Source organism: Pangasianodon hypophthalmus, chromosome 4 (genome assembly GCF_027358585.1).
Source record: "Pangasianodon hypophthalmus isolate fPanHyp1 chromosome 4, fPanHyp1.pri, whole genome shotgun sequence".
Taxonomy (NCBI): domain Eukaryota; kingdom Metazoa; phylum Chordata; class Actinopteri; order Siluriformes; family Pangasiidae; genus Pangasianodon; species Pangasianodon hypophthalmus.
Window position 1 is genome coordinate 10,444,451 of NC_069713.1, and position 15,848 is coordinate 10,460,298.

The window sequence follows — 15,848 nt, forward strand, 5'->3', positions numbered from 1 at the left end:
AAATTCTCTCTCTCTCTCTCTCTCTGCGTGTGTGCGTGCTTGTGTGTGTGTGCGTGTGTGTGTGTGTGTGTGTGTGTGTGTAAAGAATGAAGAGCGGAAGTAGACCGACCATTTTGAAATCCTGCACCGCCTGGGTAAGATGGAAGATTTCTCTGTTTCTCTCTTCACACTTGTGTTTCTAATATTTAACAGAATGTATGTACAGAGAGAGCGAGTGTGTGTGTGTGTGTGATGATTTCCGGTGTGATGTGAGGTGAGAGATCATTAAATCGGGTTAAATAGGCTGCTGGATGAAGCGATAGAGGCGCGAGGCGGCGCGAGGCTGCGCGAGGAGGAGATCCTCCAATCTTCCTCACACTGCCTCATTGTGTGAGTGGGAAGCGGAGAGGCAGCGAGCACAGGGTTCCGGTGTCGGTGTCGGTGTGTGTGTGTGTGTGAGTGAGTGTGTGAGAATGAGTGTGTGAGAAATGTTTAGTGTGAGTGAAATGGGGAAGTGTAGCACAGGGGAAAGTGGACCACTCACACAACCTGCTGGCTCTTGTTGCTCTTCCCTGCGCGCGCGCTATGCTAAGCTCAGTGTTTATGCTGCTCAGGAAACGGCGATTCACCGCTTTCCTTTCCTTTTCTTTTCTTTTCTTTTTTAAACACAGTAATGTCTGGGCTTTTAGTTGTGAAAGAATAAAGAAACGCCGTTCATTGTTAGGTTTGTTTTTGTTCTTCGCTTGTGTTTTACCTGTTTTTCTCTTTGCATTGAGGAAGTAGTAAAGCTTGTTTACTTTGTAGCGCTGCGTCATCAGATTGCAGTATTCTCTCTCTATCTCTATCTCTGTGTCTCTCTCTATCTCTCACTGTGTGTCTCTCTCTATATATCTGTCTGTCTGTGTTTCTCTCTCTCTCTCTATCTGTCTCTCTGTGTGTTTCTGTCTTTAACTATCTGTCTCTCTCTCTTTCTCTCTGTGTATCTCTATCTGAGTGTCTCTATCTCTCTGTAGGTGTCTCTCTCTGTCTCTATCTCTGTGTTTCTCTCTATATCTCACACTGTGTGTCTCTCTATATATATATCTGTCTGTGTTTCTCTCTCTGTCTCTAACTATCTGTCTCTCTCTCTCTTTCTCTCTGTGTATCTCTATCTGAGTGTCTCTATCTCTCTGTAGGTGTCTCTCTCTGTCTCTATCTCTGTGTTTCTCTCTATATCTCACACTGTGTGTCTCTCTCTCTCTCTATATATATATATGTCTGTGTTTCTCTCTCTCTATCTGTCTCTCTGTGTGTTTCTGTCTCTAACTATCTGTCTCTCTCTCTTTCTCTCTGTGTATCTCTATCTGAGTGTATCTATCTCTCTGTAGGTGTCTCTCTCTATCTCTGTGTCTCTCTTTATCTTTCTATCCGTGTCTCTCTATCTCCGTGTCTCTCTATCTCCGTGTCTCTCTCTATGCGTGTCTCTCTCTGTGCGTGTCTCTCTATCTGTCTCTCTGTGTGTTTCTATCTCTCTCTCTCTATCTCTATCTCTGTGTCTCTCTCTATCTCTATCTCTGTGTCTCTCTCTGTGCGTGTCTCTCTATCGGTCTCTCTGTGTGTTTCTATCTATCCGTCTCTGTGTTTCTATCTGTCTCTCTCTAACTATCTGTCTCTCTCTATCTGTGTGCCTCTCTTTCTCTCTCTCTGTTTCTGTGTGTTTCTATCTGTCTTTCTCTAACTATCTTTCTCTCTATCTCTATCTCCATCTTGTCTCTCTCTATCTGTCTATCGAGCTATCTAGCTCTCTGTCTCTCTCTCTATCTGTCTCTCTCTGTCACTGTCTATTTCTCTCTGTCTCTCTCTACCTGTCTCTCTGTCTCTTTCTGTCTCTCTACCTTTGTCTCTCTGTGTCTGTCTCTCTTTATATCTGTCTCTGTCTCCCTATCCATCTTCCTTTCTTGCCTGAAATCTGTCTAACATTAACTACATTACAGACACTATGTAATAAACAGAAGTGTGACTAGTGTCTCATGTGGTTTAGGAGGTTATTTCTTGGTTTTAGGACTCCTTTTTTTTTCCTTTTTATTTTTTTTTAAGCTTGTAGCCAATATTAAAACCCCAGTCAGGAACGGCTGGAAGTGGCAGGGCAGTTTTTTGGCACTGCACTAACACAGCCACAGACAGAGCAATGAGGACTGGGACTGCATGGTGAAACAAATCCTCCACACTGCTGATTGATTGGGGTTTTAAAACAGGACAAGCACAAAGTCCACTCTTTCTCAGCCTGAATAGATAAGATATGGCCATTATTGCTATCTTTCCCTCAGTTTACTGCTTTTTATGGCTATGAAGGATTTTATCCAGCCACGTCATTTGAATGTCCAGTAATGCACTGTTGGAAAAAATCTACTGTTTCTTATCCAGTGTGAGAACAATGAAAATTTCCCCTTAAACAGCCCCAGTGGTACAAATATGAACCTTAAATGACTTTTAAAACATGTTAAAGGTACCAAAGACAGACCCATGAGGTTCCTGTTTCTGGCATAATTTTATAGACGTCTGCATGATTATCTGGAACTGATGAAGGAAATGTTGAACATGAACAGCACACCCATAGTCAGAGTAATAAACTTGTATCCAACACACATTAGTGCTTGGATTGAATGATGTAGATTTAGATAATACCAAGTGAGACATTATTCTTCTTTTCCTCTCTCTGCAGCGTGATGGATAAGGGCCACACGGTGAAGCTCTTCGTGGGGAACCTGGCCCTGGACACCACGCAAGAAGAACTGTCTGCCATTTTCGAGTCCTATGGCCAAGTGGTCAGCTGCAGCGTCCTTAGGCAGTTTGCCTTTGTCCACTTGCAGGGAGAGGGTGCCGCCGAACGCGCCATACGGGAGCTCAACGGCCGGGAGTTCAAAGGTCGTAACCTGGTGGTGGAAGAGTCCCGGGGACGGCCGCTCCACTCCACCAAAGTGTTTGTGGGTAATCTGAGTGGCATGTGCACCACAGAAGACCTGAAGGAGCTTTTTCAGACTTTTGGGAAGGTCCTGGAGTGTGACAAAGTTAAAGGTAAGAGATTTGTTTTTAAAAGAAAAACAAGTAATAAAAGTAAAAAAAAGATTCTCAGTTTCACATTCAAATGTAATAATAATAATAATAATAATTAGCAGTTTGTACTGGGTGCTGGCTAAAACCATGGAGTAGCCGTGGAGTATAATAGTGATGTGATGTGAATTTTGCAGTATGGGTGAGGACTCTAGCAGCTGAATTTTGTATATATTGAAGCTGCTGTAAGATAAGATTTGAACTAGGCAAGTCTGTAACTCTCACCCAATGCCTGATAGGAAATGAGTATGTCATGATTTACTGTATTGAAGGAAGCATTGAATATTGATGGCCCAGAGTCAGAAGTGTGTGGAGGGGTTTTCAGTAAGGCAGGAGGAGCAAGATCAAGGTTCTTAAGAATGGGTGTGACAGTTACCGTTTCAAGAGCAGTAGAACAACCTGAAATACACAGCGTGATAATGAGATGATGCATGGGAGCAGAGACGACAGAGTAACACTTCTTGAGGAGAGGAGCAAGGGCAAGATCAAGCATGCAGGAAGGTGTATTAGATTTAGAGATAAGATCAGAGATGGTGATTGGTTCAGTAAGAGAAAAAGTCTTTGAGTTCATCTGGGTTTGAAGAAGCGTATCACTTTTTGTTTGACTGTATGGCGAAACTGATTTTTCATTAAAGAAGCTGAGAAAAGCAACACAGTGCTCAAAAAAGGAAGCTGCAGCTGGGGGAGTTTGGCAAGCTTTGAATGTGTGACCAGTTCCACTGATTACAGATGAAACTTTGATAAAAGGGGTATTTAGGATTGTACTGTGTTTAAGCATGTGTGATCTGAGTAAGCTAGAGTGTGAACAGTAAGGCCATATAGATGCTCTAGGAGCAGACTGCTAGCTGGAAAAGTGCTCTGAACTCAGGAGTAAACCATGGAGAAGAAAGTTTTGAGTCTATTCTTTAGGGGGCCAAATGATCAAATATGTCAGAGACGGTGTTATGTAGTTAGAGTTGTCGGGGAAGAAACCTGAAGAAGGGTGGATAAACTAACAGTTGTTGTGGTTAGTGCAGTAAGAAATAGGAACTTTCTTATTAGGCTTGGTAATAGCAAAACTGAAAATACCTTTAGTGGTTTGATCACAAACCCCAGCCACAGGAACAGAGACAAATTTCAGACACAAACCTATGGAGCATATCAAGTCAAGTGTGAGACCACAAATGTGAGTAAGCAAATCAACATGTTGTATCAGATTAAAAATGTTCTAGCAGTACCAGCTAGCTAGGACACTTAATCCTGCATTATCCTTGCTTTTACCTACGCATACTCAAGACGGCTGCTGCATGTATCCTGTATGGAGCGTCACTCAAAAATTAGTACCACATAACCCGGTCTCCACAGCTGACTAGCCTTGTGTCTCTAGACTGTTATTTAGTACTGACACTAACCAGTTTACCTATTACATTTAGTGTTTGAATTTTACAACCCTCTCCTGTAGTCTTCAACCCTACCAAAAGGTCTGTCTTGTATTTTCTGGATCTTCTAGATTAGTAAATACTTTTGACTGGAGGATCAGAGTTTTTGATTTGAGATGCTCATGACAACAGTCACAATGACAGCAGAAAGCTGTAAATAGAAGCAAAGCTTGTCATTGTGTTTAACGTCGCTGTGCATGTAATCGCTATTTTATGATTTATGGCTTTGAAACCTGATGGACCGGATGTTTTGGCTCTGAAGCGCCATCTAATGATTGTCACTCTTAATCCCCTAGCTGTATATAAAGTATGCAGGCAAGTATTTAACAATCCCACTTGCATTGCTGCTGCTTTTGCATGCCCACACAAAGTCACCTGTCAAGTATAAACCAGGCCATAGTGCCAGCAAGAGTGATGATTTGGGTGGGCAAGTGATTAACATGAGTGGAAGTTGGATAAATTCGACAGTTTTCAGTAACTAACATAATATCATGGTGATCACAGAGATTAAGTAATATTAAGGGCATTATTGAAACAAAAGTGAGTCCATTGTTTTTTCCCTTCAACCTGGGCCTTGCTAGATAGTTATACCCACAGATTGTTAGTGCACTGAGATGTGTAAAGTCATCTAGTTGCTGCAGTGTCTCACTGAGGGGGGAAAAAAACATCAGGAAGCAGTCAGTGCCCATCAATGTCTCTGTATTGGGTAGTGAAGGTAGGCGGTACAGGGTGACATGGTTAGTTTGCCGTCTGTTTTTGCGTAGGTGTCAATTTTTTTTGTCTTAGAAACAGAAATACCAATGCTTGACAAGTGGCTTCTGCTTGAAAAGAATCTATTGGGGCAATGAATGTAATGAGGACAGCATGAGAAGCCAAATGTCTGACAATACTCGTAGGTGTCTGAGGCTAAGCAATAGCAAAATCATAAATTCCAAAGTTGTATTGATGTGTACATAAGTGTCTTTGTCTGGTTATGACAAGATGAGTCAAGCAAGGTTAATTGCACGGAATGAAGCAAGGTACAACTAGGTACAATTATTAACAAAGCTTTTTTTAAAAAAAATAAATAAATTACTGTCTAAGAAAAACACTGCCACAGTTTGAACAATTATAGGTATATATCACTATATTAGTTAGTTTTCCAAAAGGGGGTTTCCCAGTCTTTTGATCTTTTCTCAGTTATTGATGTTTCCCTACAGACATCGGTCAGTTTTAAGGCTAAATTCAAACTCGTTAACTCAGTTACAGTTTATTAAGAGATTTCCTGAAGGTGTTTGTTTCTGAGCTCATTCTCAGACACATTGGACCTAGTTAGATGAATTAGTGAAGTTTCAGTGCTTGGACCCAAATATAGGTGACAATGCTAGTTATTGGGAAATATTAGTGTTTATTATATGTGTCCTAACGTGACTAGATGTTTAGAACAGAATCTCAGAAAATCTCAGTCTCCAAAGTGTTCCCTTCAACCTATAAAATCCAAATCTGTAAATGTTGGCAGTGACACTGGAGAAATTTCTAGAGAAAAATAGGACATTTGACATTTCCTAGCTAGGTAATTTAGCTAGGCCCTGTTAATGCTTTCGATAACAATACTTTCAGCTAGCGAACTTGGGTATTTAGCTACAAGTATCTCTGCTGCTAAGAAACTCTGCCATCCATCATTTCAAGGAAGTAACTTGTGTAGATTGTAGCTAATCATGTGTAATATTCGGAAAGCACTCACACCGTGAAGAAATGACTATGTATTGGACATTTTACCTATCTACATTTATGCCTTTCTTTTATGTCAGCTAGTTTAGTTGCCTTTCAGGTTTGCTCAACTATGGTAGTAGCAGTATTTGAAAATCTCTTCTGGTATTCTGCCACTACTAAGTGAGCACTACCAGTTGTGGGATTTTTTTTAAAATATCTTGGTAAGTTGCTTGGTATGTCTGGTAGGCATACCAGAAAAAGTCTCCTTTAAAGGTTTCTTTCAAAAGGATACTTCTAAAGACTGGAAGTTTAATCTGTCAGAAAAAAACACTAAAAGTGACAACATTTTCATACTTGGCCCTGGATGCTTGAGTCCGTGCCCTAGCTTGCTCTTGAGCTCCAGAAAAAAGTGTGAAAACATTCATGCATACTGTATTGTTGATTATCAGAATATGGAGGAAGAGCAGCAAAGGTTAACAGAAGAATGGCTGTATCTTCAGTGATCTTTGTTCAGCATCTGTTGAGCCCATTTGCAATGAGAGTTTAGAATGTTTGGTCAAGAGTGAAGGCTCTTTTTGAATCAGGGTGCAGTCGAGGGGACTCTGGTCCACTTATCTGAGGTTTATTAAGTGGACTCATGTGAACTCACCCCTAAAAAAAAAAAAAAGAGCCCATAATTGATTATAGCTAGGGATTCATGTATTCACAAGAAAATGTGCATAACTATTGGCATTCCTGACTATACAATGGTAGGGACTGATATATCATCCCCCCTTTACTCAATTACAGCCTGGCACTCTTCTTCCACAGGCTATGCCTTTGTGCACATGGAGAACAAGGAGGACGCGCTACAAGCCATTGAAGCCTTGCACGGCACCTCATTCAAGGGCCGTCCACTTTCTGTGGAGTTGTCCAAAGTCCAGCCCAGCAAGCAGACGCCGACTGGAAAGATCCCTTGCGTTAGTTGTGGTAAACAGGGTCACTATGCTGGCGAGTGTCCCACTGGGAAACCTGCTCTGGAGCAGTACCAGAGTCAAGCAGCAGTGCTAGCAGCTGCTGCTGCTGCTGCTGCAGGACTTCCACTTCAGGTACAGCAGAGTGTCCACAACTCGGTCTACAACACCACAACCTTCGACCCCACCTATGCTGCTTTGACTGGCCTCACTGCTGCTGGAGCGAGAGCTGAAGGAGCAGCCGCTGTTGCACCTGCTGTATATGGGGCGCTAGCTAACCAAGTTTACGGAACAGTCGCTAACCAGCTCTATGGAGGCACAATGGCTAATCAGGCTCTCAACACTGGGGCCACTGCAGCTGCTGCACAGGTCTATGGCTCTCTTAACCCTGCCTTGTATGGCCAGGTGACAAGTGGAAGTGTTGCAGCTGCTGCAGCCGCCGCTGCTGCCTACGGGCCACAGGTTTACACACCTGCAGTGGCCAACCCTGTGTTTTTAGCTGCAGCGCCTAGCATGGAAGTACCTGCAGCTGCTGCTGCGGCCGCCGCTGCTGTTAACCCAGCCTACACGGTAGCTTCAGCCATCTATACAGCCAGCCCAGCTTACAGCGCCTTGGGAGCGGCTGACCCGACAGCCATCTTTGAAGCAGCAAGGGCTCAGTACTTTGCACAGGGACAGCAGGTGCTAGCAGAGCAGCAGCCAGCTACTACAAAATCTGGGGAAAGGGACAGGAGCCCGCTCAGAAGATCAGCACCTCTGCTGCCTGACCCAGTTATGAAGCCCTTCATGTACCAGAGGGCAAAGCGCAGAGCGCTACTGCCTACTCCTGCAGGCCGGGAAGAGGCCACGGCCCAGGAAGAAGATGCCGTTGCCAGGTGGGTTTAACTAACTGGTACCAGAGGAAAGGCAAATTTCCGGTAGATTAACAAAACTATATGCTAGTCATATACCAATAATTACATAAAATACAGCAGTATTTACTATACAATATATTGTTGCTTCAAATTGGCATCATCACTGGGTTCCATTTGGAAGTTAATAGCGCAGTTAGGGACAAATTGCAGTTAAAATTAAAAGATAAACAAGTCTTCATTGTCCCCCAACCGAAATTATTTAACTATATGCCTGAATCAAAGAAAATAGAGTGATCCAGCCATTCAGTTTTTCTAAGGTTATTTTAAGATTATGAATATAGTAAGTCCATGATTTTTTTTTTAAACAATACAAGTTACACCTTCCTAAATCTGCATAGCTAAAATTTTATTTATTGGGCTTAAAAACTACAGAACTAGATCGTAAAGGTAGCCATAATGGTTAGCTTACTTTTTAATACAAGAAAAATGTTCAGATTTTGTTTGCGATTTGAGAATGTGTGATTGCCAGTGATTACCATTCTTTCTGTTGCAGACAGGTTCCTGTAAATGTAGAAATTGTTTAAATATAATCATAAATATAATCGTAAGCTATAAGTAAAGATTAGGCAATTATGGTGATATAAAACTTTGTAATGGCACATGTCTACACAAAATGAGGACTTTGACACTGTATTTGACTGTTTGAGGCAGACAGATTTACCATGTATGTATGGTGTGTATCCATGTGTGTGTCTTTTTCTCCATTCTCTTTCAGGTACTATGCAGAGTACTATCAGCAGTACCAGCAGCTCGCCCAGTACCCACAGTACCCCACAGTTCATTATCCAGCCCCGAGCGCACTGGCGGCGATGCCTGCCATCCCCACGCTGTCTGCCGTTCCTGCCGCACTCGACCCACTCAGGCCAGTGCTGCCCGCCGCCCCCGTGCCTGCCGCTGCCGCCATCGCCGTGGCAACTTCCCGCGTGTATGAGCCGCCGCCGATTCCGCCGTCGCGCAAGGAGCCCCTCCTGCGCCGCTCCGAACTCGCCCTGCACCCTCCCGAAACGCCCTTCCGATAGTGTGCACTTCCTCCCACTGTCCCCCCTTCTCTCCTTGCGCCATGTCTCTGACTGTGTGTGTGTTGTGTGTGGATGGAGTATGTCTGTGGTTTCTGTAAGTGGGTGAGAAGTCTCTGTGTGTGTGTGTGTGTGTGTGTGTGTGTGTGTGTGTGTGTGTGTGTGTGTGTGTGTGTGTGTGTGTGTGTGTCTGTGTGTGTGTTTGTCTGGGTGCCTTGGCTTTTAAGGACTGGAATATCTGACCTTGGTCCTGATCACACATCCGGTGTAGCAAGTCAGGGTTAGGAAAGGGAAAGTGCACACTTTTCTTCATACACAACCTACAATGTAACATTTAAAATCTCAAACCTTAAACCTGTAGACAGCTTTAAGGTGTAGGCTAAACTATTAGCCATGTGATGTTTTATGTGTGTGTTTTTTTTGTTGTTTTTTTGTTTTTAAAATATATTAGCCTATGAATGATCCTGTACTTGAGATTTTTAAGATTTGCTTGAAATAATTAGAGGAACTATAAACCAGTTTACATATGTCTGTACATAAATATATAAACACACATATTAATTAGATGTCGATACATTTTTAATGAATGTATGTTTACTCCCCGAGGTGTGTGAAGTGCAGGACCAGGGTTTGACACTGTTTTTATGTGTGCGCGCGTGTGTGTGTTTGTCCTTTGTGTCTTCGAGACAGTGTATGTGTGTTGACGTCAGTTGCGTTGGTTGCAATGACAGAATGACAGGCACACACATGGATCAACACACACATGCATTTAGGGAAACTGCCTTGATCTTCTACCACAGTACATACACACGGCCTTCACATCCTGAGGGGAAAAAAGTAAATGATCAGTGATAACGTGTATCACTCCTCCCCATCCCACATCACCCATCCTGAAAGCTGAAAGACACTGTGAATCCTCTCTGCTTTTATTTGTTTTAATGTAGCTACACCAATCAGCACGGTGAGAAACAGGGAATAGCCTAATTTGGGAAAGATAAGATGGCTAGATGTGCCATTAGCTGGGATCGGTCCTTTAGCATGTTTAGGCTGATTGGACCTTCATTCATTGACGTAACTGCCATTTTGCATAGTAGAGGCATTTTGGAAGTATCTTATTGATGATTATCATGTTTTTTATGAAATGTACTAAATGGGACTCAAGCATCTTTTAAAAAAAAAAAAAAAAAAAAAAAAAAGTCTCCATAATCTTTGTTTACAGCCATGAATGAGAAGTAGCTTTTTACAGAATGAACATGTTTATAGCCAAAATCTCTCTCTTTTTTTTCTTTTAACTCAGTGGCTTATTATTCTTATGCCTTATGCCTAGAGAAATGTATAAAAGTGTGCTATTTTTTGATTGTAGTCTTAAAATGTGAAACTAGATGGAAGCCAGCACAACGAGAGTGCTATATGTGGTGTGGAATTAAAAGAAATGGGAGATCAGTTTCTTTCAGTCTTCTTTCCCATTCGCTGTACAATATCACTAGACTGCCCCTCATCTATCCTCCATCTCTCTCCATCTTTCTTTGCATCTGTCTTTAACTGTGTGCCATCATTATCATCATCATCATCTACCTTACACATACCTACACAATGAAGAGACCAGTGTTAATGGGAATGTCTAAGAAAATGTCTTCATTTGTGTAGTTTGTATGTACGAATATTATGGAATATTAAGGGTCTATGCATGGGCTTTAGAAAAAAAATATAGTGTAACCAAGTATATAATAAAAATGTTTGATCCTTATGAAAGTAAAGGGAGAAAAGTTTTTGGGTTTTGTTTTACCATTTTTCTTTTTTGTTGATGTTTCATGATTGTTTTTCTTCTGTGAAACGACCAGACTCAAATGAATGGGAGCCTTGAGAGGAAGTGAAAGGACTAGAGACTGCCCCCTGTCCCTCTCGGTTTCTGTGGATGGGGTAAGTTGGGGGTGACCCTCGCTCTGTCCCCTTAGCTTTACCAGCCCCAAAGGAGCTGCTCTACACAACGCTGCACCCTTTGAGTAAATAACTACCCAGCGCCACCCTCCTAAAACCTCCACAATGCGAGTTTGCTACACTGGCCGATGTTTAGTTGCTTTTTGGGAGAACACTGGTTTGGAGATGTGGTGAAGCTTTGTGTGTACCACTTAAATATTGTGCAATGGCTCTCGGAGACCTTGTACCTGACAGGGTACTTGAGAGGGTCTTGAGAGTTGTTCAGCTGACGCTTTGGTTTCTGTGATGTGTTGGATGTTGTGCATGTTATATTTTGCTTTTTTTATTCCAAAACCCAAGAGCGAAACTTTCTGACTCCGCTGTCCCAACTGAACTAGGTCCCCCAAAGGAACTGTGGACGCCGTTGGTGGGGTGAGGACAGTTAGCGTCGCGCAATGCACAGGAAGCTCTCTCTGACTCCATGCAGGTAAAAAGCACTGTGCTTCGCCCCACCCCCCTTCCTCTCGTCCACCTGATAGCGCCTGCGCCTGTACTGAACACCTGCTCTTCTCCCCCACTACCCCACCTCCCCCTCTAGTCTCCACTCCTCTGTCAACATCACCACAGCCAATGGGGATCCTTCATGGGCCCAAGTTACGCCACAATATTTTGCTGAAAGAAAACACTGACAGGTTTTGCTTCGCAGCTTGAGTGACAGCAGGGGCTAACAGTTTGCTGCTGCTTCTGTTGGGCTGATATTCATGTTGCTGCGAGTGAAGGGTGAATGTGGTAGTGCCATGAAGATTGGGTGAATGTTAGCAGTTATAGCTGATGAGTAAGTGAGTGTGTGAAGTGGTGGAGTGACTGGTTGAAGCTGTTGCTATAGTGAAGAGTGCTTGGGTGTTGGTCTGTTCAGCGTCTTGAGGCTTGGCAGATGTGGACTTTGCTCAAGATCCCCACTTAGTATATCGCCGATCTCGCTTGTCCCCCAACTCTTCCTTTACACCCTCCCTTTTTTTCCACCCGGCCCCCTTCCTCCCCCAGACCTTCCTGAAGTTTGTTCGCCGTACACACACAGCTTGCCGCCGTCCTCGTCGCCTTCCCAAAACCGGCTCTTTTGAGTTTGTTCGGTGTTACGCACTTGCTGCCTAACCGCCTGAACGCACCCCTGAAACTTCCCCTTTGCTGGACATGCTCTGCCAGGCACTTAAACTGATAGTCCTCCCTAAAGCAACATCAGACTCTGCAACTAGAGCTTCAGACAAAAACGATATATGGTTTTGCCCTCCCATCGAGAGATCACAAGTTTGATCCCCCAGCCTTCCATGGCCAAAAGTCATAATTGGACCAGTGTGGCTGCAGGATTTCAATCCAGCGAAGCAGGAGCCACACCTGATCCTTGACTGAAGTCAAGGATCAGGTGAATAAACAAGAGGAATCTGTGGCATCTGCTTGTTTGGAATGAAAAGCCTGCAGACACACCATCCCTTTGCTGATAAGATTGGACACCCCCCTGCTCTAAGGGGACTAAACAAAGAACCTTCTTGGTTGACCCTTTCTCTACAAGTATACTATGTTAATCAAAGCAACAGTAGCTGTATCATGGGTCAAACGTCTGTTGAATCATGGATGCAGAAGAGAGTTCTTCATTGTGAGTTCTGCCTTCTCATGCTGCATGAGCAGGAGTTCAAAAAGTTCTGGTGGCTTCATGTGGCTCACATCACCTATATATTTTTGTCTAGAGCTCTAGTTACTGATTCTGAGATTTTGGGTGGAAAATCACTTTAACGCCCTCCTGTAGGGCTCGTAGTTTAAATCCTATGATTACACATTGACAGTCGAAAGCCACCCTTCACCCCTAGAGGGTGTGTTAGTGTCAGATTTTGTTCCAGAAGACCTAATCTAATCCAGTAGACATGAATTAGGTAAGTCAGGTCTCCCTTTTATGGGTAAAACTGGAACAAAAGGCACTTCCTGTAGATCAGCTCTTTCGCAGGTGTCATTAACTGTCTTCAAGTAATATCCACCGAAAGTATACACCAGATGTTGAGTTTATTGATGAACACATAAAAGGGACATGAGTGGGACTCCAGGTGTATACGAGTGCAACGTCTGGTGAATACTGACTTGAAGATTAGTGAATCTGGTTGACGCCAAATGTCATTTGTTTGAGGGTGTGCCTACTTTCAACCCACTTCCTCTAAACTCCTTTTGAAGTGTTGTAACTTTTTGCACCGAGTCTTGTTTGAGTTTTCAGCTGACACTGAGGACATCTCAAAATAAGAACACTGATCTTTTGACCAGCTTCTGACCCTGTCTGTCATTACAGTTGTGTTTCATAGAATGTTGCTTGCCCTATACGATTAGAAAAATGGGTTTCTCAAGGGTTCTTTGCATGGTTAAGGGTTCTAGCTTCTGAAATTTTCCTTTAAAATTTTCCTGAAAGGGAGATCCTCTGTTGTAGGGTTCTGCCTAGGCTATGTTCACATCACCAGTTTCACTGCACACTTGCAATTTTTTTGCTCAGATTGGATCTGTCTATGATCTGTCTATGATCTGTCTATCTTGATGGTTCACATCCATAACCACAAGTGACACACCTGTCACCTGAAACATCCTGCATGCCCACATCAATTTCTTGGATCACTACATTATCATGTAGTGGGTTTGGTAAGTTCCAGTTTTGTTTGAATCGTTTGCCCAAATATCATGTCCATTACCAATTTCCCCATTCTTCCACTGGATGATGACTACAATGACATGAATTCCCATCTGACTGTTCTTATTGCCGCAGATCTATGTCAAAGTAAGGTGGAAAATCTGGTTTGTGTCACTTCAACCTGGTAATGTGAATAGCCATAGAACGCTTGAGGTTTTCCCTAGACAGGCATACTGAGAAAACCTTAAGGGGACTCGATGGAACCTTTTTTTATTCTAAGAGTATATATGCACACTCCTTCTATGAGAAAAATGTTTAGCACAGACCAGTGTGAGGTCAGCTGTGAAGACCTTAAACCCTTCATGTGGAAAGATAAAACCTTCACAAACATAAACCACCTGTAGGTCCAATTACCATTTTGGGGCTGTGACTTTCTCATAGTGATGCATTCATACATGCACACACACACTCACTTGTGCTGTGTCATAGAATTTCAAACAGCTGAGTTGATGGGAAAACTGGCCCTGAATCTACCTGCCACTTGAGAAAGGATATACAGGCAGTTCATCCTTTAAAAATGGGGGCTAGATCAGGGATATTAACCCACAATTTGTAAAGATCCAGTTACATAAAATTCCTTGCAAGCAAAGGTCAGGATAAGCAAATAACATGACTGAAATGTGACACCAATGCTTAACCATTAGTGAGTAGTTCACGGCTATAAATAAGAAAAATCTATTTATCTATCTAGTCGTTTTTTTTTTTTTAATAAAACAATCCATGTTGTCACTCTACTAATCAGACAAGAGAGAGTTCAATTTAAAAAAATCTATGGAATACTATGAAATCCCTTTCTTGATAAATAATTTACATAAATGCATGTGATTGGCTGCGGCAATCGTGTTCGTGTTTAAAAAAAAAAAAAAGAGTCACGCTACTATGACTATTTTTTTTATTTCATACATTGGTCAATACTGCTACAGCTTTTTTTTGAGTGTTCGGCCCTCTGAAATACTTCCGGACCACAGCCTGCTAGTTGATGACCCGTGGGTTAATGGCTTTTTGGTTTGTCCCACTTGGTAACCACTTAAAGTTCTATATAGAACCCTATACATGTGGGTTTGCCCTTTTACAAAACATTTCAAACACAAGTACCCTTCAAGTACCCTTAAGAATCCTAGAACCATCAACCTATCTAAAGAATCCATGAGAAACCCTTTTCCTATAAGAGTGCAGAGAGAAGAAAATAAAGGTGAGTATTCTGTAGCATATGATGAAATGTCTCACAGAATAGGAGATCTGTGCTTACTGAGGAAAATAAGTGTTTCTGTGGAACGTTCCTAGAGAGTGAAGTTGACACCGACCTCTGACAGCAGTCTTAATGTTTCCTACACACTATACCAGAGGCTCTTTGCTTAGCTTGATGTTCTCTAACAGCTAAAAGGCTGCCCCCTACTTTTCTCCTTTTACTCTTGGTGTGCACATTATCACACAGCACTGCCTGTGGTAGCATTTTCTTTAGCCATTGCTTTAAGAAATCCCTTTTTGCCCATTTATCTACCTACTTCTAACTTTTTGTACATTTTTTCCTACCAATTCATCTTCTTTTCAAATATGATCTTTTTTGGTGACAATAAACAAAGCAGTTTTTGTCACAGGGATTATGTGTGTTGCCCATAATTATACCGCTTTGGAGATGGTGGGGTAAATGCATGCTCTATAATAATGTTAACTGCACAAACTTGGTAACTGGATAAATGTAATTACTGTTCTACATCAGCTTATGCATACACACAATGTGTTGTCGCATGCAAACCTATAATAAACTAGTCCTATAAGAGAACTTGTGCATGTTGTTTTTCTTTTACTGCTAAAGTTTAAAGTTTCTGCATAGCTTTTGAATTTCCTCAACCAAAGGTATGTTAACAGGTTACATTATTTTGTTGCATTGTCCCTCTTAGTGTCGTGATTCCACATTATATTTTAGATTATAGTTTAAAAGTCTGAATGTCCCTGAAAAAGTATCTCCCACAGCAGTCAAGATGGCTTGCAACATATTAATCCCCATGTCCAAAATGGTGCCCTACTCTCTATTTCCCACAAATGCCAAGTGATTATGGGTTTTCTGTGCCTTTTAGATGACATCAACAGGACACACGAGCTATTACACACAAGCTATGCGTAGTCGACAATAAGCAAAATACTTAGTG

At 42.3% G+C, this 15,848-nt stretch overlaps 1 protein-coding gene across 5 annotated transcripts; it reads left to right on the forward strand.

Moving 5' to 3' along the window:
• The first annotated feature begins 29 nt into the window (after positions 1 to 29).
• Positions 30 to 15,481, forward strand: rbm14b (RNA binding motif protein 14b). 5 transcript variants are annotated; one of them, XR_004578067.2, is made up of 5 exons: positions 30 to 134; positions 2,681 to 3,033; positions 6,969 to 8,007; positions 8,762 to 10,982; positions 11,378 to 15,481. XR_004578067.2 is itself a non-coding variant. In XM_026937131.3 (4 exons), the coding sequence occupies exons 2-4, from the start codon at positions 2,685 to 2,687 to the stop codon at positions 9,063 to 9,065; spliced, it is 1,692 nt and encodes a 563-aa protein (XP_026792932.1). In that variant the 5' UTR covers positions 30 to 134; positions 2,681 to 2,684; the 3' UTR covers positions 9,066 to 15,481. The 5 variants fall into 5 exon arrangements, 4 of the variants coding, with proteins under 4 accessions (XP_026792932.1, XP_026792934.1, XP_034159852.1 ...); XM_026937131.3 differs by having other exon boundaries at positions 8,762 to 15,481; XM_026937133.3 differs by having other exon boundaries at positions 32 to 134; positions 6,990 to 8,007; positions 8,762 to 15,481.
• Positions 15,482 to 15,848: the final 367 nt, after the last annotated feature.

Coding starts and splice junctions, on each gene's coding strand:
- rbm14b (XM_026937131.3), top strand. CDS start 2,685: ATGGATAAGGGCCACACGGTGAAGCTCTTCGTGGGGAACCTGGCCCTG. Junction 3,034..6,968: donor GGAGTGTGACAAAGTTAAAG/GTAAGAGATTTG, acceptor ACTCAATTACAG/CCTGGCACTCTTCTTCCACA. Junction 8,008..8,761: donor GAAGAAGATGCCGTTGCCAG/GTGGGTTTAACT, acceptor ATTCTCTTTCAG/GTACTATGCAGAGTACTATC.